Source organism: Callorhinchus milii, unplaced genomic scaffold, assembly GCF_018977255.1.
Source record: "Callorhinchus milii isolate IMCB2004 unplaced genomic scaffold, IMCB_Cmil_1.0 Scaffold32, whole genome shotgun sequence".
Taxonomy (NCBI): Eukaryota; Metazoa; Chordata; class Chondrichthyes; order Chimaeriformes; family Callorhinchidae; genus Callorhinchus; species Callorhinchus milii.
In genome coordinates this window covers 796,103-821,791 of record NW_024704773.1, presented here as the reverse complement: position 1 = coordinate 821,791, position 25,689 = coordinate 796,103, and the positions used below count along the sequence as shown (strand labels likewise).

The window sequence follows — 25,689 nt, the reverse complement described above, 5'->3', positions numbered from 1 at the left end:
TTGCGCCTCGGGATGTCCTCCCGACGTGAAAGGCGCTCTATAAATGGAATCTTGTTGTTGTTGTTGTTGTTATGTGGCCTACAGAGTTTCTCAAATCCAGTATTCAGCCCTCAGCAGCCAGAAGGATGGACCACTGTGGGCTACAGTATGAGCTCAAAGTCCCAAAGTGGGGCTTGAATGCAGAAGCTTTGTACCCAGGAGCAAGAATGCTGCCAATTGAACTGGGGTGACATCAAAGGATGCTACAGTGGAAACTTCTAGAAAACGTCATTATTGCAAAGTAATTTGCCTAATGCCACTTGCGTGATCATCAAAGTTAATATCAAAGGTTGAAGAGTCCAATCGCTCCATCAAACAGAGCATATTCATATGATCTAAATCATGTGATTATTATACAGAGCTGTTTAACTGAAGAAATGGAAATAGTCAGAAGAGGGGGGGGAAAAAATGGGTATGACTTGAAAATGATTGGATATGATTTTTCATGACTTACCCAACTGTAATGTCAAATATATTGCTTCCCACTGAGCTCGACACTGCCATATCGCCAAGTCCCTTGCGTGCTACAATGACACTTGTGATGAGGTCAGGTATAGATGTACCTGCGGCTAAAATTGTCAATCCCATGATCTCCTCAGTGATCCCAATTGTCTCTCCAACCTATAAAACAAGACAGTGCACATTTGAGCAACATCAGGAGGAAAAAAAAATCATCAGTTCCGAACATGCGGAGGTCAGCGCGCTGAACCATCAGTCAATTCATTTTGTGTATCTGCTTAAATAATTCCTGGAATCAAAGATTAACGGAGTTCAGGATACATAATAAGCGGCTTAAATCATTTTCAGGATATTGGGTTCTGGGTGTATAGTTAGAAGTTGATTCAGAATAAGAGACAGGATCATAATCTTAGGTAATTATCTCTGAAGATAAAATGATCTTCAGGAAGCCCACGATTTATTTCATACTTAGTATGTAGCAAAGCTGCTTTATGAAGGCTGAACAACTTATCATTTCTTGCAGCTCTGTGACTGAGCAAATCAAGGACTAATGATGCATAATTATCTGGTGGACATTAGAACAGAATAAAAAGTCTCACACAAATTGTATACTGCCACATGGTCAAAGAAAGGTCACCTGGGGATAGCGAAGGAACCTCAAATTAGACCTGGGTTTATTTTTATTGAAGTGTGTCGATAAGCAGAAATAAGTCCAGCAATAATAATTTATCTGAGAACTTAAATCTCAGATAAATCATTATGGGGGGCGGTGGGTTTAAATGGAATTTTTTTAGCTTGGGGCAAGGATGTCGATGTGGATGTGTTTTTTTCAGGGTTGTGTTGTCTCACTCTCCCTTTGGCCATGCTATTTGGCTTTGGAAAACTCTCAGGAAATGGGAGAAGGAAGTGATGCTATTTTCCTAGAATATAGTCTTGGTCTAGGGTAGGATAAGTTTTTTTTAAAATGTTCTTTTTGTTTGAGTTTGTCACGTGCACCCAGCCGACCTGCCACAGATTTCTTAAAATTGCTATTAAAGAGCCAATCATCGTATTGTCTCTTTAAATAACACTATTTAAAAGAAATTGCTCCTTTAAAGGTTACCTGGAGGTTGACTGGAACTCCCAAGAGCTTTCAACAGAGCACAAGGGAGCAAGTGTAGCGTGACTTGCACTTGCCATGTTTACACAGCCACAGCTGTGAATTGCATCTGACAGCACCCACTCCAGGTGGTGTTGTGAGTCGGAATGCCAGGGTCATTCATTGTCAGCCAACCCTGACGGAGAGGTGTGTCGTGTGTCAAACACTTGATGGTGGTGTCCATTTGAAATGGGGAACCTGGTTGGCATCAATGGCTAAAAATAATAATCTTTTTACTGACTTTGTAATTCAAAATTCCTTCGCAACAAAGCAATCTTTTTTTTATTAGTGATCGGGAGCTTGGGAATTTAGCAAGCGAATTGAAGAGGGATAAATGTCAAGTCAAACTCTACTTTTGTCTCTACTCTGTTGGTTGCTGTGAATTATTGTGCTTACCTGGTGGGCCAACCAGACCATGAGGTAGGAAAAAACTGCAATCCACGAGATTGAGCCAAAGAAGGTAACTGGAAAAAACTTTTGCAATTTCTGGAATAGAAAGTATTGTTTGGATCAGCATTCAGTCTGTGCTTATAATCTGGATCTAGAATTAGAATATTCTCAAATCTCATGTTATTGACTCTTAACATATTTCACAACCAGTTAAAAGAGAAATGTCATCAGTGATAAACTGTAACATTTAAAACAGAGCCAGTTTTACAATAGCTATAAATTAATTTAATCATCAAGTAAATGATTCCAATTTCTTTTAATGACTATAAACTTCTGTCTTAACTTTCACCTGTCTGTCAAATAAAAACTGAGCAGAGCAATTTGCAAATGCTGCATTACAAAAATCCAGTCAGTCTCAGTCTCAGTCTCACACTCATTCACCTTTTGAAGGCCTGGCTCAGTTAGTAGCACTCACATTCAAATCAGAAGTTTGTGGATTCTCAATTCTTAATGATCCCATAGCATTCTTCAAAAAGAGAAGATGCCTTGCCAACAATTCTCCAAATAAAATTGGTCATTCCCTTCATGGCTGTTTGTAGGACATTGGTATGCGCAGATTGGCTGCTGTATTCTACAAATACACAGTCACTATACTTTATGGTGTGAAGCGCTTTGAGACATCCTCCCGATATGATGGCCCTATATCAGATGCAAGTATTAATATTAGTTTCTTTGTGGGAAGAAACTCTGAATATCCACTCTTACTTCAGGCCTGTTAATCTTAAAACTATGTTCTTGATTTCTGTGTTCATACTTGAAGTCAAACATCTTATTGAATCCGATGGTTGTCTGTACTTCTTATTACTTTTCTTAAAAAAACACCCCTCAATCTTTTCTTCTTGAATAATCACATTCATTGCAAGCTGCAGTTTTTAAATGCCTTTAATAATAATAATAATAATAATAATCCTTGCATTTGATATCATTGTCATATCACTGAGATATCTAAAAGAGTGAAGGGCACTATATAAATACAAGTTGTTGTTGTTATTACAAAGTGGATTGACTGTGTATTTTGTAGGTGAATGCCTTTACAAACACAACAGCTTTTTACTCCTCCAGTTTTTCTATTTATTTTTCACCAAATCCAATAAAGTGGGAATTCAGCTAAAGAAATGACCAAGGCCCTCCCTCCCTGCCTCCCTCATCTCAAGTGCTTTGACATTCAAAATCGATCTACTGACATTTGGTTTTCATTTTGAGGTAAAATAATTCTGTTTTTATATTTTTTGACCATACATTAGGCACAAGACCCTCACCTCAAGCAGGAAAATAACATTTCTGGGCTGAGGAGTGTGAACTTTGCAGCCCTTCAAAAGGTGGAGCACAGAAAATAACTATTAAACCAAATAAAACCTCACACCTAAAACTGAGAGGCGAGAAATGCAAATCCAAAAATCTCTCACCTCAAATGAGAAAAATGGCGGTAGATCATCTTTAAAAGTCAGAGCATTTGACAGGAGAAGACCTGTTAGGCCATTGATGGGAGAAGACAGGACTGGAACCCCCTCCCCCCCACCTCAACTCTCTATTAAACAATAGTTAGTAGCTCTCATCTCTCTGAGTCAGAAGGGTTTGTGTTCAGGAGTCCCAAACCAGGACTTTGAGCTCACAGTCTTGGCTGGGATTCCAGTACATTGGTGGGAGAGCATTTCATTGTCAGAAGTGCAATCTTTTGGATGAGGCATTTAAACCAAGGCCATCTTTCTAGATAAAGTGATCATTCACATCATAGATGTTCATGCAATACTGCTGTGTGCAAATTGGTTGATGTGTTCACCTACAAATACACAGTCACTTCACTTTACAGCAATTATCTGGGAAATACTTTGAGATGTTTTAACATTATAGATACTATATCAAATGCTAGGACTGTTATTTTTATTATAACTAAAATATTCAGCTCATTTCACGTGTACTAATTTATCGTTTTGACACTTTCTTTTTCTTAAAACATTATTTGTTTTATTCCTAATGGAGTCCTAAATGGATTTCTTTTCCACCTACATGTTAACTGTACTGCCTAATGATATGAAATGCACTTAAAGAATCTGACATCAAAGAGGTGCTTCTGGTTGTAAGGCAAGCAAATTCCAGTCGAATTGTTTGTGTTACATTATTGGAACAAAAAGTTCAGTATTTCAGCACACAAATCAGATGCATAAAATTGACACACACATCCTGCGAATAGCATTGACATAGTTTAAGGACTTCTGCTCTATTTAGTTCCTACATATTGGAGAGTCAATGGCTTTTGTCCTTTAACTTCTAGTTCAAGCATTTTAGCATGTAAAACAATTTCTTGCAATTTGGAGATGTACTGTAGAAGTCCCTAAAGCTATATAATATTTGACTGTGCTAGTTTGGAAGCTATGATGATAAGAGAGCTCTGAGACTATCAGAACAAATATTGGGATTTCTTATGAATTTCTTATGAAGGGATTTCTTTCTCTCTTCAGGTAAGCGGAATTCATAAGATCACAAAATTGATTTGGATGAAAAAAGCTCTGTGGCCATCTGATTCCTCCAGAACACCCAACCTAGGGTCCTCTCATCACAGCAGCAAGCTGCTTTTTTAAATGAGTCCAGTGTTCCAGCCTCAGCCACCCTTCCTGGCAACCTGTACCAATTGTTAATTACCATCTGACTAAAGAATTGTTCTCTTCCACCTAGCCTGATGCCATTTTTATGCTTGTACTTTCTTATCAACACAACTTTTATTCATAAGAGGGCATCTTTTGAATTTTGTTTTGTTTAATATGTTTCCTGAGCTTGATCTGCCAAAGAGGTGAAAAAAATGTTTTCTCTGAGGCCCAAAAGTAACTTTACAAGGAATCTTGAAGGCTAGGCAGAATTAGAACAACATTCCCTACATTTGGTATAGCACCTTTCATGTCAGGAGGACATCCCAAAGTACTTCACATGATATACTGTAAAGTAGAGTGAGTGCTTTTGCAGGCAAACGCAGCAGCCAATTTGTACACAGCAATGCTCCACAAACAGCCATGAAGTGCAGGACAAATTTTGACAAATGCTGGGGTTGAACTCACAATCTTACACATAGCTTCAGAGTGTTGTAGACATCACCCCATTGAGTCAAATGCAAATTGTTTCTTATAAACTTAGCTAATGAGGCTTGAAAGAAAGAAAAAAGTGCCTTTATGTAACTCCTCAAGAATTTCCATTTACAGTATATTCTGTGAAGCGCTTTGAGACATCTCAAAGACGTGATAAGGTGCAAGAATGCAAGAATTATTATTATTTATATAATCATGTTAAAACTTCTCCCAAGTATTTACTATCAACTGGCTGTTTTGATAGGCAAACACAGCAGCCATTGCACCAGCAAGGTTTGGCAAATTGCCATGAGGTAAAAACCATTTAATCTGGTGGATTGGTGGTTAGGACATCAGGAGAAACGTTTCGTTAATCTTCACCAGATGAATCATCAGGCAAGGTCTCAGTTTAACACCTCATCCAAAAAACTGCATCTCCAACAATGCAGCCTGGATGATGATCGACAGGGGCTTGAAACCACAAGCTCCTGACATAGAGACCAGTGTGCTACTCGCTGAGTTAATCTGACAGTTTTTAAATTCCGTAGATCATGTAGAATGTGCTCTGTAATAGACTCTGCTGGTCATATTTAATCTCCTGAATGAGCTCAATAATGAGATAAAAAGCTTTATTATTCCACCCACTGCAGAGTTCCAACATCAGATGCATCTAGTAAACAACAGCCAGCTGGAGCAATGTGATATTGTGAGGGATGTCCAGAATTAACCTCAATGGCAGACCCTGAAGAATATCAATTCTAGGCACATTTGCCAGAGCATTCGATAGATCTCGTTAACAGCTTCTAATGAGCAGCAAACCCTGTGAGACTGGCTTCGCAACAACAGTACGCCACTTTATGCTCAAAGTGAGAAGAAGCTCACATTGGGAGGAATCAAGTTTGATGTCACTTTCTAGGTCTCTCAGTTGAAGATACTAAATCCAACTTTCCAACCAATCTTTCTTGTTTTGGTAGTGGGATAATCCAACCACTTGCAGTGTAAGGTTTGATAAATTTTTAAGTAAACTTTGGCTTCATCTTCTCAATAAATAGCCTTTAAAAATTGTAAGTTGATATTAGATCCTGGAGTCCCTCCAAGTCTCTCGCTCCCTCCCCTCTTTCAAGGCACACCTCAAATCATACATCTTTGACTGTGCTTTTGGACATCTTTAATCTTCCCACTCCCAGCTTGGGTGCCATTCAGCACAGTGAAGCAGTTAGAGTCTTGGTCGTTTTACAGAGCTTTGATTTATTTGAGGAGAAATTCCTCCCGGGTCTAGATTTAATAAATCCTTACACTTGATATAATGCCTCATCACCTCGACACCCTCAAAGCATTTCTGTGGAATGTTGTGACGTGCATTTGTAGGCGAACTGACAGCCAATTTGTCCCTGGCATTGTTGCACCCGTTCACTGAAGGCAATTATCCTAAAGTGAATTATCTTGTTCATTTTCTCCATGGCCTCATAGCAGTGGAAACAAATCAGTTATCAACACCATTTTGGCTAGAAATTGGAAACCTGAAGATCACTACACTCGGGTCATGGATTTTACCATCTAAAAATAGGGTATCAGCTTAGTCCAGGTGGTACCTCTAAAAACACCTTAAAATGGTGCTTCTAGATTTGAGACATCATTTGCTAGACAATTAAATACATGCAACATATTTAAAACTGGGATAGCTATGGAGGTATCCCACTGTGGCCAAACTACAACGGAAAAATAGACATGGCTGACTCTTAAACAGAAACTTTACTGTGAAATTCAGAAAATGAAGACATATTGGGAAGGCTGGCTTCTCTTTGCTCTATATGGTGCTTCACAATAATTCTCTTAGGTTAGTCAGTGGATGTATATAAGCTCTCTGAGACACTACCCTGCGTGGAGGGCGCTGTATAAGTTCAAGTTGTTGTTGTATTAAAAGATCTGCCAATATCTAATAGATGGGTGGAACAGGCTCGGTGGGCTGAACAGTTTCTACCTGTTCCTATTTTCTATGTTCAAACTATATTGAGGTCACAGTTTTTGTTAACCCAGCTACATAGAGGACTCCTTCCAGAGAGGAGCCTGTTGACATTTCATCTGTTTTAATGTTGAGTGCAGTACAGTGGAGCAATGCAACTACATTGTGAGGTAAAACAAGTCAGGAAAACTGGAGAATCAAAGTCAGGTGTGAAAGAATACCCAGAGGCAACTGAGGAGAAACAAGCAACAATCCACTGACGAGTGAGAAATAACCTAAGGCCAGCCCACTGCTGCTTTAAAGCAACAACCTCTCTCATTCTAAAATGAATAATTTAAAAACTGAGAGTGATATAAGAAGCTTTTCCAAAACAGAAATACGTGCAGAGTGAAATATAGCACAGTGCCAGAGACAGATCAAATCTAGCACACAGTTGTCATTCTCCATGTGACGCTATTAAAGTTTACAGAAGTTTAATAGTATGGGAGGCAATTTAACTAAACTGTGATGACAGAATAAAGGGATAAATATTTTGAGGAATGATATAAGAGGATACAGGAAAAAGAGCAGGGATCGGAGACATTATCAAAGGCTCATTCTGCTGAATGGTCTCCTCCTAAGCTTCAAGGCCTACAATTTTACAATGGGGTGTTTAGGAAATTGTGACATCAATATCACTGCCCTAGCTCACAACAACCAACTTGGGACAACCTGCAACCGTCATCCTCTCTGTGCCTTAGTCCTGCATTAGACAGCTCTTTCCCCATTGGAAAAGATGTTTAAATTGCAATGTCGCTGCTGAATGCAGGGATCCTTTTAGTCACAGTCTTCAATAAGATGGAAAGGAAACAAATTATTAATAGGGCTATAATAACACCCTCTTGTGGTAATGCAAGGTTGCATTTTAAATGCTGTGGTGAATACATACTGCAGAACATTGAACATGGCTTAAAGTAGCATAAATGTAGGCAACCAGTATTGTTGGTTAGTTTTGGAATATAAATATATTTACAACACATGTTTAAAAGATACACAAGACCTACTAAAACCGCGGGGACAGAACCTTTATACTTTTTCAATCTGCTACGATCAGCGAGCATCGTAAATTATTTATTTTGAAATACTTTCAAATACTTTCCCTACATTTACCATTCAGCTCTGCTTTCCAACAGCAATTCTGTTTTGTGTGTGCTTCTCCTTTCATTAGGCTGAGCTTAAAGTGGTGCTCTAAGATTCTCAAGGGAGCACATTATGTGCAAATCTTACAGTACACTTACAGGAGGAAATTGGGGAGACAATTTAATCCATAATTCAGCTCCCATTTGGCACCATAAGTGGTTCAATATTTAAAGTTCCCACATTTTGGTGGCAAAAAAAATAACTGAAGATTCCAAAGTACCATTTGCATTTACGAGATCCGTAAAACATCATGTGCACTCAAGAATGTATATAAATTGATCATTTTACACAGATAGCATTTGGAAAGGTAATAAGGCTCTCTGATTGAGTGATAGCATTGCCCAGTCATTCTCCAGCATTCAGTTTGTGAGGCATGGTCAGCAACAGTAAAACCCTAATGAGATTGGATAAAAGTGGTGACCATGAAAAGGCAAGTGGCAAGTGAAAATACATGATGTAACTCTCTAAATACTGGCTGATTTGCTGGTAACTTGTTTCAGTTTGTGATTATCTTGTGTAAACAAATTCTTTGTGAAATTGTCCTTCATCACCTCTGTATTTTCCCGACTCAGTTGATAGCACTCACTCTTCTTAAGTCAGAAGGTTGTGGGTTCAAACTCATGTCATGATTCTGAACTCACATAGTCTAGACAGACACTGCAATGCAGTGCTGTGGGTGTGATGCATTGCTGAAGGTGCTGTCATTTGGATGAAATGTTAAACCAAGGTCCCATCTGCCTTGTTCAGGTATATGTTCACCTACAAACTATACAGTCATTACACAATTTACAATGTATTCTGTGAAGTGATTTGGCAGATCCTCCTGATGTGATAAGAGCTACATCAAATATTAGGATTGTTGTTATTATTGCTGTCCCTCTTGTCCAGCTACCTCAGTGCATCTGGAAGTATTTTTCTAGATTTACTTTCTATATCCCAATTAGCACTTTATATACTCCTGTAAGGTCCCTTGTGAGACATCTCTTTTCTGAAGAGCACGAGCTTACTTGATGCTCTCCCTGAGCTCATCCAGTGGAAAAAACTGTAATAAAGGAATGTTATTGTTGTTGTTGGTCCCCCTTGCACTCCTTGATGCTCCTGATATGGTTTAAAGTCTCTCCATGGATGGTTTTTTCATTTATATAAAACAAACCTTGAAGTGCCTTAAAAGTATTAAAACCAGCAAATACCATAACTGCTTAATATTCAATAAGTATGAAGGAAGGTTTATTTGCTTTAAGATAAGTAATAAAATTATGTAGTTTTATTTTTAGTACGTTTCAATAGGGGAAATCAGAATAAAAGTGAAAAAAAATGCGGTCACTCAATCCACGACTGTTGTGGGACACTGCTGTGTGTAATTGACTGCTACATTTTGCCCACAAAATGTACAGTCAATTCATTTTACAGTTTAGTCTGTGAAGTGCTTTGAGACGTCTCAAATATATGATGAAGCGCTATATCAAATGCTAGTATTATATTGTTTACTTGAACACAAGTACAGTTCTGCCCTGCAGTTGCACCATTCGCTTCATCAGCATGTTAAAAACAAAGCTTTCAGATGGGTCATAAATTCCCCTATCTAAACTTCATCTGCCCCTCAAGCAGTGACTTGGGTCGAAGAAAATAATTGTCGCTGTTTCAAACTTTAAGCAGAGGATATGTAGGATTGTCATCCATCTGATTCAATAATAATGATCGTAACATTTGATATAGTTTGTATAGTGCCTATAATGTTGTATAATCTCAAAGCACTTCACAGAGTTTATACTGTAAAATGGCTGTATATTCATAGGCAAATGCAGCGTCCAACTTATGCACAACAATGCTGCACAAAAAACCATGAAGTAAATGGACTTTTTTTATTAGAACACTGGAAGAAATTCCCTTAACTTTTCAAATAATATCACAGAATCTCTAATGTCCACTCAAACAGGTTCTCTGTACAACATCTCATCCAAAGGTCGGCACATCCATCAATGAGGTACTCTCTCAAGCTTCATTGCAATGCTAGTCTGGACTGGATTTCCCAAAGCGCTTCACAGGATATATTGTATACAGTGTATATATATACAGTGGCTGTGTGTTTTATGGGCAAACACTCCAGCCAAGTTTCACACAGCAATGTTCCACAAATAGCCATCAAGTGAAGGATCAATTTTAGTTTGGACTATATCAGTTCCAAGTGCTGATGTGGGGCTGGAACCCACAACCTTCTGACTCAGAGGCAAGAGTTCTACCACTTGAGCCAAGCTGACATTTATCTAAAAGTATCACTACTGTATTTATAGTATCACAAGGATCATAGTGCACAGTGTTTTACAAATGTGGTGACATGATACAACAGGATCAAAAGTTAATAAGCAAATAATCTAAAGAACGAGAGAGAGAGAAAAAGATATGAAGAGCAGTAAATTAAATTTTCAGCTACTCACTGGTTTTCTGACATCAGGCAGGGTGAGCCACATTGGAACGATAAGGGGAAGGACAAACAGATAGGCGAGTCTCTTGCGATTTGTATCAGGCCACGCCAAGCTAAGTGGTCGATCTTCATCACACGGAGGGTGGACATCCGCCTACAAAAGCAGTGAGCAAAAGTTAGTGAGTTCAAAATGCAGCTCTGATTTATTCAGCATTCAGAGCAAGTGGAACACAATCACACGCTGACTAAGTCAAGGTATACTTTCCATCATTCACAATGACTGAGTAATTGTTTTTGTGGCCCCAGCAGAAATGGGGACTGATATTTCCTGAAAAGGGAATGTAAATGAAAGGCCATGGATCAAAAAACTGTACTGATTGCGATAACATCTACCGCTCGATAATTAAATGAGGGTCAAAATTCTTTCGGTATTGTAGCCTGATATTTATGACGACTATTGAAGCATTCAATTTGCTATGCCAGTCTTGCAATCTAGTGCACTAAAGATCCTACAGATCGTTTGGCTGAAGTTATTATCATGAGCTTTTTAATGCAATCTGCTTTTGTGGTTATCTCATTGACCTAAGCTCCATCACCAGCTGAAATTGGAAAGGATTATTAACCATGAATGAAAAACAAAAACACAGATTGCTCCAATACAAGACAGCAAACCAATTTGCCTCAGAAACATAGGGGATGAAAAATGTGACTTGTGATGTGATAATTGTTACCGATGATATTGTCACATTGCAAAACAAGTCTGCCCTCTCCCTGTCTGGCAACTTGTGCATCCCCTGTCCTCCCTTCCCCACCAACTTCTTCAAAATCATCCCAAATCACTCTGAGCAAGCGATTATGTGTTGAGAAAAGAGTTGTCAAAGGGCCAGGATACAATAAGGAGATAGATCCTTGGACCACATTCTTCCTTGATGAGAACACAAATGATCAAGGTGTAATAAGTCAATCAGTCAGAACAGTTCCAAAATATGATTGGACAATTCAACTTTGAACTGTGATTGGGCAAAACAACCGTTGAACTCTGTTTTTTCCTGCAAGGGACTGACTTTGTGGTATAAAAGATGGAAGTTTAGATAATTTTGGTGAACGAGAGTCTGGAGGGAAGCTAGGATTACAGTCTTAGTGTCAAATCTTCCCAGAGAAGGTAACTGATCATTCCCATCGTTATGTTAGTTGCTACTTTATTATACTATCATAGTATAGAATTGTTGCTACTATACTTGGCTGTACTTTGATTGAGATTTTATTATGTACGTTTGATTCCATTTATTCTCAGTAAATTTATACCATCCAGCACCTCAGGATGTCCTCCTGATGTGACAGGTTCTATACAAGTGTAATTTGTTGTTGTTGTAAAGAACTAATTTGATTGAAATCATTGCTTGTGTGGGTTTGTTGTCTTGCAAGTAATCCTTGCACAGTCTCCTGAACTTTTTAATGTTGACTCTTGGGTTACTGGCTTAACTCAACAAACAGAGGTAACATTGAAATCTCTGCTCACTTGATTCTAAGTAAAATTGCTGAGTTGAAGGCTCCGACTTGAGAGTCAGACCTTCATTGATTCTAGCAGCACTGCACAAGTGCCTGCTGTCACTGGCATTGGTATAGTGCTCACTTCACTTAACTCAAGGGATGACTCCAGAGAAGGAGCAGATGGATCAGAATGCAACTTGCCTGCTGCATTCAAGGATTTTGCAATGTAATCATTACCAATACAACCCTCCTATTGTAACATGTGTACGGAAGAGTACTTGATTATCCCTGCAACTGATAAAGCTATCCACACATCATCTGAACCCTAAAATTCTGCATAGTCTTAGCCTGCAAATCTGTAATATTTTTAAACATTGATGAACACACAGCCTTTTTAAAAAATCTCTCTTTAAGAAAGGTCACTTTAAGAAATGAGGAAAACCGTCTTCCGATTTAAGACTAAATCTAAGAATTTTCCACAGTTTGGGGCAATTTAAAGTTTTAAGACAAAATGTTCTTTCAGGCTGAGATAGCGGGAAGAATTTGGTGCTTGAGACCACCCCCCACCCCCCCCCCCTCCTCTCCCATACGATATAAGGTCAACATGTAGACAGAATAATACGGCTGACCGCTGTCTGGTTGATTTTAACCAGGACACGTTTGCCTGATGAGGAGCTGAATAATATAGCAATGCTGGAAAGACCTATTGATTTGAGCCTAACAACAATCTGTGTCTGAATGCTCTGGGTTAAGCTATTTTTATGGCTAATATTACATTCAGTTCATAAAACCAACGCCACTTCTTCTTTTGCAGTTTTAACGAGCACCCATAATTTATCCCAGCTACAGTTTGATTTGTTCTGATATGTGAACAGTAGGAATTCTGTTCTGACCATCAGAAACACAGTGTTAAATGTCAGAACTAAGTGACTCAAAGGCAATTCCAGAATTAATACGTTGGGAGAAAATCGGCCTCTGGAAAGCTTGTTGCTGATTTATAGAGCTGAAAAATGGATCATGTGAAGTGTATGTCGCATGGCTCATTTGGTAGCACACTTGCCTCTGAGTCAGAATGTCGTGGGATTGATTAAAAAAGTGTTCAAATTCCACTTCAGGATTTTGACTTCACAATCTAGGCTGCCACTCCACCCCAATGGCAGATGTTATCCTTTGGGTGAGATGTTAAACCAAAGACCCTTCTGTTCGCTCAGGTGGAAGTTAAAGATCCCTTGACACTACTCGAAAAGGCAAGGGAGTGTCTCTCGGTGTCCTGATTAACAATCTCCCAGATAAATTGACCATTCAAGGCTATTTTGTTGGAGATTGCTGTGTGCAAATTGGATGTTACGTTTGTCTACAAATTCACTTAAACAACAATTACCTCTGAAGTACACTGTGTTATTATAAGCGTTATTTCAAATGCAGAAATTATTATAACAACCAAATTATTGCAAACAATTGCATTTGAATGAAAATATTGTAGCCTTGAATGGGGACGCCCATTCATTGGGCATGTTTGCAGCCAGCCCACTCACTGCCTGCATACTAGCTGACTATTCATGCTAAAATGGCAGACTTCCAGTTCATTATGTCACTTGTTGACACTACGTCCTGTCTTGCTGCATGGGAATAAAACAGGAAGTGACGTCTTTAGCTTCCAAGGCTAGAATAAAAATGGCCGACTTCAGGGTCATCAGGTCACCACCAACTTCACTTGTCATCTTTAAAACTTCTAAAAACAAAATTTTACAAATGTTGTTGGATTTGATTACCATTCCAGCACTCGATCAACCAGGTAGGCACCCCTGGGACCACAGGGCACTGCCAGTAGGACTGAAGCCTTTGCACCAAGTCCCACCCATAGTGCTGAGAGGCAGCTCTCAACTTAGACGAGTGCAGTAAACTTATTGCCACATCTCAGTAATTTATAGGAACTCAAGGTTGATTATTCAGGTCAGTTATTTCGAACCGTACATTGAAATTACATAAAATTGGAGAGATCAAGATGCTTAAAATAGTGTAAATAGAAACCTAGAGTTACAGAGTCAATCCTAAATATCTTTTGAAGTACTCAGAGCAGAGTCATGCTTTTGTAATTTTCTGCAATCATTATATATCACATTGTGAAGTCAATCAGAAGAGTGACTGGAAGAAGTGAAATATTCGTTGAAAAACCAGCAGCATCTACTGTATCCAAGGAACAAAGCAAAATCAAGAAAAATTACCATCCAACGCAGAAATCCACCAGCACGTTTAAGAGTATCTGAAGCCAATTGCTGAGAGTTCCATGCATGCAGGGAAATCTCACTGTGTCTGTTATGAAATCTACACTTTCCCAATTTTCATTTAATGGCGGATCACTAACCGGGGGTAATAATCCCTCAAAAAAAATTGGTCAATCCATGACTGTTTGTGGGACACTGCTGTGCGCAATTGGCTGCTCTGTTTTGCCCGTAAAATATACAGTAAATTTAGCTTGCAGTATATTCTGTTAAATGCTTTGAGATGTCTTGACGATCTGATAAGATACTATATCTAATGCAAGGATTATTTATTAATCTTACTGACAGTGCCACTAACTTCTCCAGGCCAATTTTCAATGTTGTGAGCATTCTTTCAAGTCTTATCATGTGCTGACCTAAGTGTTACATGTTTCTAATGAGATTTCCTGTTATGTAACAAAAAGAAGCCTAGTTTTAGTGATAGGCCATTGATAGACCTACATCTTGGAACAGAATGATATCAGAATTCTGCTTTGTTTCATTTTATTAAATCCATGTTTTTTAACTATTAAGCATGTTTTGTCCGGTATATTTTTCCCTACAGAAAGCAAATGGGAAAACAAAAAAAAGGAGACCAGACTCACAGGCAGTGAAGTTGTAAGAAAGATGGTGTGCGTTTTAAGACTCTCTGCATTGACCTACTGCTAAAGGTGAGAGGATTGATTTATTTTTCCAATGATAGCTACTGGCTAGAAATAACATTCAACAATCAGTAGGGCTAACATGACTGAAAGAAGACTCGAAGGAGAGGATTGAGCCTCTGGGAGTTAAAAGGATAATTTCTCCTTGCAGAAGCTATACAAAAAATAATAGTAGTGATCATGGCGAGCGCTGGCCTATCAACAACAACAACAAGATTACATTTGTATAGCGCCTTTCATGTCGGGAGGACGTCCCAAGGCGCTGGGCAGTGTACAGCATTTCAGACTCAAGCTGGGGTCGGGGAGGGGGGTTTGGGGGAGAAGGGAGGGGAGGGGAAGGGGGGTGGCCGATGGCATGGTCAGGAACAGACGAGAGATCAAACACTAAAAAAATCATTAATTCACACAGCGTTAATTATCACAGTGAAGACTTTAAAAACATTGCAAATTTTACTTCAATGTCAACTCCAACAGCATTTTGTAGCCTTCCATGAACTCAAAGTAAGAATAAAGTTTTGCAATATGAAACAACATATGGATTACTGCAGTTTAATAATGATAGTATTCCTTATGTTTGTGTATAGCATTAAGAGTCTACCAGCTAAAACTGCATAGCTTGTCATAGAAAGCATTGTCTGACAAGCTATCCTGCCGCTTGTCCAACACTACCCATTAGGGCTTTGGCTTGCAGAGTTAACAGCTGAATGGGAAGATTCCCTGCCCCTAGTGACTGGTCTGCTCTTCCAATTCCTGTCAGGTTGGCTGTGCTGTCAACAGCAGTTCCCTGGAATACTGGGGACCTGCCTGGTTCAGGAATTGCCTGGATGCAACAGGGGCCTTTTACCAAACATGTCACCTAGGAGACAGTTCAGCTCCAAGGAGACCTTACTTACTCTCCTCCCCCAGCCCCCCAGGAGAATAGTCAGTAGTTGGACATTTGACATCTGACAAGCGTGGGTTTGAGCCCTCATTAGATGGATTGCAGGTACCAGGAACTTCCTGCAAACTTCCTGGTGGGCAACACAACTCAGCATAAAACATGTAAGAGCAATGCTGTTTGGATTGTTGGATATAGATAGGCTAGGGGAGTGGGCGAGTAAGTGGCAGATGGAATTTAATGTGGGGAAGTGTGAAGTTATTCACCTAGGTAGAAAAAATAGAAAAACAGATTATTTTCTAGAGGGGGAGAGATTTGATAGTGTTAGTGTTCAGAGGGATTTGGGTGTCCTTCTACACTAGTCCCAAAAAGCTAGTTTGCAGGTGCAGCAAGCAACTAAGAAGGCGAATGGCATGTTAGCGTTCATTGCAAAAGGTTTGGAGTACAAGAGTAGGGAAGTCTTGCTGCAACTGTATAGGGCCTTGGTGAGACCGCACCTAGAGTATTGTGTGCGGTTTTGGTCTCCTTATTTAAAAAAGGACATACTTGCCTGAGAAGGGGTGCAGTGTAGATTCACTTGGTTAGTTCCTGGGATGAGGGGACTGACCTATGAGGATAGGCTGAATAAACTAGGGCTGTATTCTCTAGAATATAGAGGAATTAGGGGAGATCTTATTGAAACATATACGATTCTTAAAGGGCTAGATAAGTAGACACTGAGGGTCTGTTTCCCCTGATAGGAGAATCTATAACCATGGATCACGGTCTTAAAATTAAGGGTCAGCCTTTTAGAACAGAGTTGAGGAAACATTTCTTCACTTAGAGGGTAGTGAATTTATGGAATTCACTACCCCAGAAGGCTGTCGATGCTCAGTCCTTGAACATCTTCAAGGCTTTTGAAAAATAGAGGGATGAGGGGATATGGGGATAGGGCAGGTAATTAGAGTTAGGTCTGAAGATCAGCCATGATCTTATCGAATGGCGGGGTAGGCTCGAGGGGCCGAATGGCCTACTCCCGCTCCTAATTCTTATGCCCACAACTCGGGTGCACATCCCTTCCTATTGAGCCATGGTTCATTAGTTTATTATTATTAGATTATTAGTTGGAGGTGCTGATCTTGAGCAGCTTGAGACATTATTCTGTGCGAAAGGTGCTATCTAAATACAAACTGTTGTATTATATGATTTTTGAGTAGTATTATTTTAAATAGAGAAATGGAATAACACATTGCTATTTTTCATAACTTTATGGTCTGAATATGCGCAACGTAAAAGAGCCTGCAGTGTTTCAAAGCCTCAAAGCTTTGACCTAAATATGTCATGTCCTAGTTAATCTGGAAGAGGAACATAGCTTAACCACGGAACATAATACTTATGTTTGAAAACTTACATTTATATAATCATTTAATATGCAGGTTGGGGATCCTGATCTAATTATCCTGTGGTATGTGTGCATGTTTATTTGGATTTCAAAAAGATTATATTTAGTAATCCAAACATTTATCTACTTCATTTTGATTTATGTGGAATTTATCCATTACTATTTCAGACTTCTATTGTAATTTGGGTTAGCTTTTTAAAAAAAATTCCTGAGTGACACAGCTTAATACCAGCTGCATCATGAAACATTTTCAATAATAGTCATAATGAAGAAGATTTAAGGAATCATGGATTTCAAATCTGGCTTTTGTAAAAGTAAAATGTTCCTATAATGCTTGGTCTGCTCTTTTTGTAAGATGATCTGTACTTTGAACAAGTACACCATCTATTTAAAGAAAAACGTCTTCGTAAGATAGAGGAAATGATCACGTACGTATACAGCAGGATTTTTCTCTCTCAACCCCTCCAAAAAAGTTTAAAGTCACAGGATTAATTTACAGATCATTCAATAATTACTGAATATCCATGCTATCTTTTTTCTCTGCGGTTTACCATAACCCCAAGACAATTTGGAAATAAGAAGAACAGAATAAATATTGCTTTGATACAAGATGTGTTTGTTTAATATTAATAATATGCAAGCATTTTCTGTAATCCTCCACAATAGAGACATCTGAAAGTCCTGACATCTTTGTCCTTCTACACTCTCTAAATTATGGATGCCACAGTTCATATCATGAAGCTAACATTTCCTCTGGTTCACTGCAGCTATTACAAATAGACTAACACAAACCTCGGGGTGGGTGGTGGGGGGGGGGTTGCACAGCTGTGTTCACAATTAAAGGGCTCAGGTGACCTTGTGAACTACAGGACATAGCTCAAATAATTTATAAATGTCACTCGAGCCCTAAGAATTCAGTACAGCTTTATAAATCTTCAGAAGTTTTTTTTGTGATGGAATAATATATTATAATCCTTGCATTTGATATAGAGCTTTATCACGTCTTTAAAGTGCTTCACAGAATATATTGTAAAGTGAATTGACTATATATTTTGTGGGCGAAACGCGGTAGCCAAAAGTGTACAGCAGTGTCCCACAAACAGTTGTGGATTGAGTGACCAAATTATTTTTATTATTATTTATTTATTATTACCCCCGGAAAAGTGATCCGCCAATCGACTAATAACCGAGTTCCTACTTACTGCTAGGTAAAACAGAGGCATGTGGAATAAGGAAACTTGCCTGATGTTTCCCTCTGCCCGGGAATCAAACCCAGGTCCTCTCACTTTCGAGGCAAGTGGTCTAACCAATATGCTACAGGACTCCACTCCAGGAATGAATCTCTCAATGTTTTCTGCAAGACCCCTTTGGTCTCGGCGAAACATGTTCGTCTGCTGTTGAAAAGACTGGATGGGCAACCTGGATCATGGGGCCTTCTTCATCCAAACTTCTGATGTGATTTTGTGATGCTTACAGCACTGTTATGGAAATACCTCACACTTATAAGGATTGTGAGAACTGCAAATATTGCGACACAGAATTTTGACACCAGGTTTTTACCATCCTGTCATGTTACCAAGATGATCCTAGTTCCCTCTCTGGAAATGCCCCACCGAGAATGTCAGATTGATCATAAACCTTGAGAGTGTTTTGTCATCTAAAGATTGGATTACAGTTTCAAACGTACCAAGAAATGTCTGGCATTACTGATGTGGTGGGTGCTGAACACTTCTTTGAGTCATTATCCAAATAACCTACATGACACCCAAATCACACCTTTTGGTTCCAAATCACAAGTATATCGTCACTACACATAAATATAAACCATACGGGATGTGTTGAAGAGCATTGCTGTGCCAGGGTTCAACTGATCGGGATACGCCCTCACAGATTGGGATACCATCTGAACTCTTGCAATCTTGTCATCCATTGCCCCACAACCAGTATCCTGCAAGAACAAGGCACGGAAAGCTGATTTCTCATCTCCTCAGTATTATTTGTTCCAGTTGAAAGTGTTTGCAATGAGTTATTTGCATTGGCTGCTGAATGGCCTATTGTCTCAATGAATATCAGATTTATGAGATAACAATCAACAGTTGCTTTATCATTTCTGACTGGCAATTGGAAGATAAACTCCCCATGAGGTATCAATTATACAGCAACACTGCAGTTAGTCATCAAATTGGAAAGGTAAGCAATTTGTTCCACAATACTTCAGAGGAATGCAGCACAGGCAGATTTTACACTTTTGCACATTGCCAGGATTTTGCTAACACAAACTAGTGACCTCACTTAACAAGCACAATCCTAATTCCCCTTGTGTGATCTAATCCAAAATCTTGGTTATTTGTTCCAATTGAGAATGTTTGCATTGAGATAGCGTGATTAGCAGTAGGTGCTTAATGGGTCAAGTAAAGTTGGGTCAGGCTTATGACATAACGATCAACATTTTCTTTATCATTTCTGGATTGGCTTTATTTAGGAATACACTTCAGCTCTTGCAGTATATAACCTTTCTTCTCTGTAATAACCAATTGTATACTGAAGCCAGGCTCGACCCACTCAAAGGTTTCAGAGATTCAGAGTTGTCAGCACTGGGGAAATGTTTAAGATTTGTCAGTGACACACAGTTAACATCAAAAGACTTGGGCCCTATTTCTTTGTCAATACTATACTGGGTTTTCAGAAGTCCAATAACTACAGGGGGTGGCAAGGGTAACTTAGCATGTAAACAAGTTACAATAAAATCAATGATGTGAAATGGTAGATCCTTCCAGTGAGGCAAGAGAATTAAACATATGACAGGGGAACCAAACATTGCAGTCAATAGTGATCTCCAGAGGTTAACCCCTGAGCTGAAGCTAGTGATCATTATTGACTGTTTTGCACTGCATTTTATTTGGCCGATGTGATATTTATCACTGGTGATGTTATCACAGACCGTAGTTTGTTTATGGGTGTACGCCACCTATATATTGTATAACCTATAAACACTGCTTCGTTCCTTGTAATAACCAATTGTGCACTGAAGCTAGGCTCAACCCACTCAAAGGTTTCAGAGTTGTCAGCACGGGGGAAATGTTAACTGATGTTCAATATTTGTCAGAGTGTCAGTGTGTCATTACAGCAGAAATCCTGTGTGGATATGAAGCTGTGTTTATAGGTTATACAGTACAAAGGTGGCATATACCCAGACACAAACTATGTTCTGTGGCAGGATCCACTGTTTCATGGTATTAATGACCTTATTTTATTTTGTTTCCACCCTCCGTGCAGGGTAGCGTCTCAGAGCACTTAATAGTGGCAGAGCCTGACTCGGTGGGGGGAGGTGGCCGTAAGCATGGTTGAAGTGGAAGGTTTTCACGCGAACTTTAAAAATGGGAGAGAGGGGGCAAGGCAGAGGGACTGAGTGAGAGTGTTCCAGAGTTTCGGGGTACAGTGGCTGTAAGCGTGACTTTCGATGGTGGAGTGGAGGGTGCGAGGGTTGAGCAGGAGGCCGGTGCAAGTCGAGTGGAGGCGCCGGGTGGTCGATTGGGGAGCGAGGAGGTCGGAGAGGTAGGGAGGTGCTAGAGAGTGATGGATTTGAACACAAGTGTGAGGATCTTGAAATCGATCTGTTTGATAATGGGGAGCCAGTGACCCCCGGCCAGAACTGGTGAAATGTGGGTATGGAGATTGGTCCGGGTCAGTATGCGGGCAGCAGAGTTCTGAATGAGCTGGATCTTTTGAATAGTGGAGCTGGGGAGACCGGCGAGGAGTGCGTTTGAGTAATCCAGGCGGGAGGTGACAAACACATACACGAGGGTTTCGGCTGCATTTGGAGTAAGGTACGGTGGGAGGCGGGCAATGTGGCGGAGGTGGAAGAAGGTCAGGGACCGGATATGGGTGAGGAAGGACAGCTGAGAGTGGAATCGGACACCTAGATTGCACACTGGTTCAGTGAGTGTGAGGGAGAGCCCAAGGAGTTCAGATCCACAGGAGTGAAGACGTTGACGGGAGCCAAGAAGTATGGCTTCCGTCTTGTTCACATTCAGCTGTAGGAAGTCTGCACTCATCCAGGTCCTGATGTCTGCCAGAGAAGGTGATAGAACACTGGCAGACTGGAGTTGGTACTGGAGGAAGCAAAGTAGATTTGTACATTCCTTTACAAAACACCTCCCAGCTGAATTAATTTAGGAGCAGGTTTAGGGTTAGGGTTAAACAAGAAGAACCGTTTTTTTTGTCCTAAGAAAACACATCACTCCCTAACTAAACAACTTAACAAGCCCAAAATAAACATGCTACACTGCCAATATAAACTAATCTTGTACAGCTGCACACGCAAACTCATGACCCAAATGCAAACTCTTAATGTATAGTTGATCCTAAGCTTCAAATGTCAAGCGGTGTTGTACAGTTTCATATGGTAGCGGTTTAAGTCTCATCCAAAGGTCAGCATCTCAAGGTTTGCAGAAGACCCTCATCACTGCATTGGAGGGTCAGCCTCAACTGTGATGGGTTCAGAGTCCCAATGTGGAGATTGAAGCCATAGCCTTTTGAGGCGAGAGTGTTACTAACTGAGCCACTCTGACAGTAGAAACTACCAGTTTGAAATATTGTCATGGGATCTTTAACATCCATCTGAGTAGGCAGACAAGCCTTCAGTTTAACATCTCACTTGAATGACGGCACTTTCAACAATGCAGTGCTCCCCAATAATGCACTGAAATGTCAAAATAGACTATGAGGTTCCTTGATTCCCTGCCTACCAAATATTCATTTACCTCCCTCTTAAATATTTTGATTATAATAATAATAATCCTTGCATTTGATATAGCGCTTTTTATGATTGACCCATCAAGTGTGATGTTTTGAGTCTGTGTCTGGGTGAATGTCACCCTTATAAAACCTATAAACACAGCTTCATACTCACACAGGATTTGATTTCTGCTGTCTGACACTCTGACAAATCATAAATATTATGTAACATTTCTCCAATGATGATAAATCTGAAATATTTGAATGATCAAGCCTGGCTTCAGTGTACAATTGGTTATTACTGGGAAGAAATTACTGTATGACCTGGCTCAGAGTCCAGTGCTCTTATTCCCATAAACACAATATAAACACAAGTCTAAAGCATCAGGTCAGCAACTTGAGATTTTGAATAACATTCCTAACTATCCCAACTAGAGATGCCTCTTTTCCCAGAAGGTGATTTCAATGTTTCCCATTGTTACAGTGGTGAAGGTTGATTTCCAAATCAGTGGAGAAGTTTTGACCTGAGCTTTGAAGTCATTTGGGCAAATTGATCTATAATAATATAAAAATACTTGCATTTGATATAGCACCTTATCACATCATTGAGATGTCTCTAAGCACTTCACAGAATATAGAGTAAAGCGAATTGACTGTATATTTTGTGGGCAAAATGCCGCAGCCAATTGTGCACAAACAGTCATGGATTGATTGACTGAATTATTATTATTATTATTTTTTTGGAGGGATTATTACCCCAAAAAAGTGATCTGCCAATTGACTAACTTACTGCTCGCAAACAGAGGTGTGTGGAGTAAGGAAACGTGCCTAAGGTTTCGCCTCGCCCAGGAATCAAACCTAGATCCTCTCGCTTGCAAGGTGACTGCTCTAACCAATACATTACAGGACTCCATGGGAGTTCTTCTTGAGATAAGTTTCCTTCAGTGACTCTCATTGTCAGCTATTATCTTCTACCTGAGCTTTCGCCTGTCTCTATCATGCCTTGAGAAAGATAGGAGCATTTTTTTTCATTATTCCCCAGGGTCAAAGTAATATTCTTTCATGGCTGGATTGTTTCTTTGTGTCATATGGCTATGCTCAGAGATTGACGGGAAAGAAATAGGCTCGCTCAACGTAGATAATTTATGATGCCATTTTCTCCTTTAGTTTGGAAAAAATCAGAGGGAATCAACTTAATTTGCTCTCTGAGGACAGGCATTCATAACTCTTAGAAATAAATGTACATTTTTCTAACATTGAAACAAAATGCTGGTGTTTTGCAAAGATCCAGAGCTCCTAGATGGTGAGATGGTGGGTATAAGAATTATTGAACAATTTCTCCACCCCCCCACCTAGAAGCTGTTGTCATCTCTTTTTTTTAAGCTTTTGCTTAAACATCCCAACTTTCTCTTCTCGGTGCTCAGTGCCCTCCAGCATAAGTGCTAGGTGCTTTGAGACTTCCATTCTACATGAAAAGAACTATATAAAAAAAGCATTCCTAGGTGCAAGCTGGTGGTGTTGGCAGTATAGGTGTCTCTGTCACTGTGCAGTGCTGAGTACAGCGGGAGTGGTGGTGTGAATAGCTGCTGGAGCTGTGGGTGCCTTGCAATCCAGATGGTCCAGGCTCATCTACTGCTCTATGGGAAGAATTCTTCTCATCTGCTGCTTCACTGGAAGTTAATTCTATACTTACCTTATTTGGTTTTGCAATAAAGGTTAAATGACCTTCGCACATTTACAATATCACTCCCTCATAAAAAGCTGGCTCAGCTCAGTGCTCAATTTTGTTTCTGGCAAAGGAAACAAAAGCCTTTGGAATTTAGAGATTTAAGTAAAGAAATCATCTGTCTGAAACTTTTCCAATACATTGATGTCCTCTTGCAGAAAGGTCGTCCAAAATTGCACATTATACTCCAGTTGAGGAACAGCTAATGAGGCCGGCAGGGTGAAATTATAGTTTATAATCATAGGCCCTCGAGACACATCCCAGTAATGGATTAGCCTTTTTGAGAATAGTCTCACGTTAACAAGGTACTGCACAAGATCACAAAATCACAAGAGATGTTCGAGTGAAGAAGCCACGTCAGTCCAATTGGTAACCGGCTCCATTTGATAATTACCCTCTGGGTAACAGAATGCTTTCTGGTGTCTGTCCTGAAATTCAAGGAATTTCAAGTGAAGTTCAATACAGAAAATTCAAGCTACTGCATACAGGAATTAAGAACTAAGGCACGTATACTCCATACAAGTACTATTTCCAAAAGGTAGTGGAGATGAGTAACTATAGCTCAATTTGTACCTTTTGGAAAAACTCCCTCCCACAGATCTTTTTACTGTCTTCCATTTGACAATGTTGGGAATGTTACCATCTTCTATTCGACAATGAGGGAATGTTGTCTCCGGAGGACGAGGGCTCAGATGTGTGAAACAATGACTTTTCAAGGAGGGAGGCTTCAATAAACTTGCCTTTTCTCAACCAGCCTGCACTATGCTGCTAGGCTGGATGCTCCTCACTTGTTATTCCGCCAATAGTGGCCATTCATAAAGAATACCAGAGGAAGAATCCAGTCCAGCCCTGGGTTTGAGATGCATAAAATCCTAACCTGTGTTATCAAGAGGGTTTGAAATAATTAATACAAAAATGGGATTGACTTCACATGCGTGCAAATGACTTACACTATTCCCGGACTAAAGAAAAGTGTCAGTTTCCCGGGTCATTGGGTCACCGTGATGTCACTTCCTGTTTTCTATGCACACAACAAATTAATAATAATAATAATAATAATAAAAAATCGGTCTGAGAAATCTGTCTTTTTTTCAGCAGGGTAGTTAAAATGGACACTTTTTTGGAATACTGTTATAGCTCTAGTCACTGGCCTCGAGAAGGTACAATGTAGATTTACAAGGATGTTACCAGAGAAGAGTGGAAACAGCTATCAAGAAACCTTAGACAGTTTGGAGACTTTCTCTCTAGAGTTCAGACGAACGAGAGGTGCTCTAATAGAGGTAATTAAGATTATGAAAGGATTTGATAAATTGGAAACTGCCTTCCAGACCAAAAATGTGATAGCGTCTGAGAGGAAACTAATTGGAGGCTTTTGCAGAAAGCAGTTAATTCAAGGACCAATGTGTGATATGGAAAATCTCTTACCTAAACTGATGTTCAAAACAAACTCTTCAAGACATCAGCTGATATCTTAGCAGTTGTGGAGCATTAGTGTCTTATGTATTAAAGGGACAGGGCAGCATGAATACAGAACTGGCTGAGAGACAGAAAGCAGAGAGTGGTGGTGAACGGTTGTTTTTCTGACTGGAAGGAAGTGTGCAGTGGTGTCCCCCAGGGATCAGTATTGGGACCACTGCTGTTTTTGATCTGTATAAATGACCTGGACTTGGGTATTGGGAGTACAATTTCCAAGTTTGCAGATGATACTAAGCTAGGAAACGTACAGTGAGGAGGATAGTATCAGACTGCAAATGGACATAGACAGACTAGTAAAATGGGCAGACATGTGGCAGATGAAGTTTAATGTGGAGAAATGCAAAGTGATGCATTTTTGGGGGAAGAATGAAG

At 39.7% G+C, this 25,689-nt stretch overlaps 1 protein-coding gene across 3 annotated transcripts in view; it reads right to left on the bottom strand.

Annotated features, from left to right (window-relative positions):
- Positions 1 to 25,689, bottom strand: part of LOC103182853 (sodium/potassium/calcium exchanger 2) — a 182,416-nt gene that overhangs the window by 2,198 nt on the left and 154,529 nt on the right. For all 3 annotated transcript variants that reach the window (XM_007900014.2, XM_007900015.2, XM_007900016.2), the window contains 3 exons: positions 10,720 to 10,860; positions 2,033 to 2,122; positions 494 to 660 (listed from right to left, as the gene is read on the bottom strand). In XM_007900014.2, coding sequence (XP_007898205.1) covers positions 494 to 660; positions 2,033 to 2,122; positions 10,720 to 10,860 — 398 coding nt within the window. The remainder of the gene's footprint in view (positions 1 to 493; positions 661 to 2,032; positions 2,123 to 10,719; positions 10,861 to 25,689) is intronic.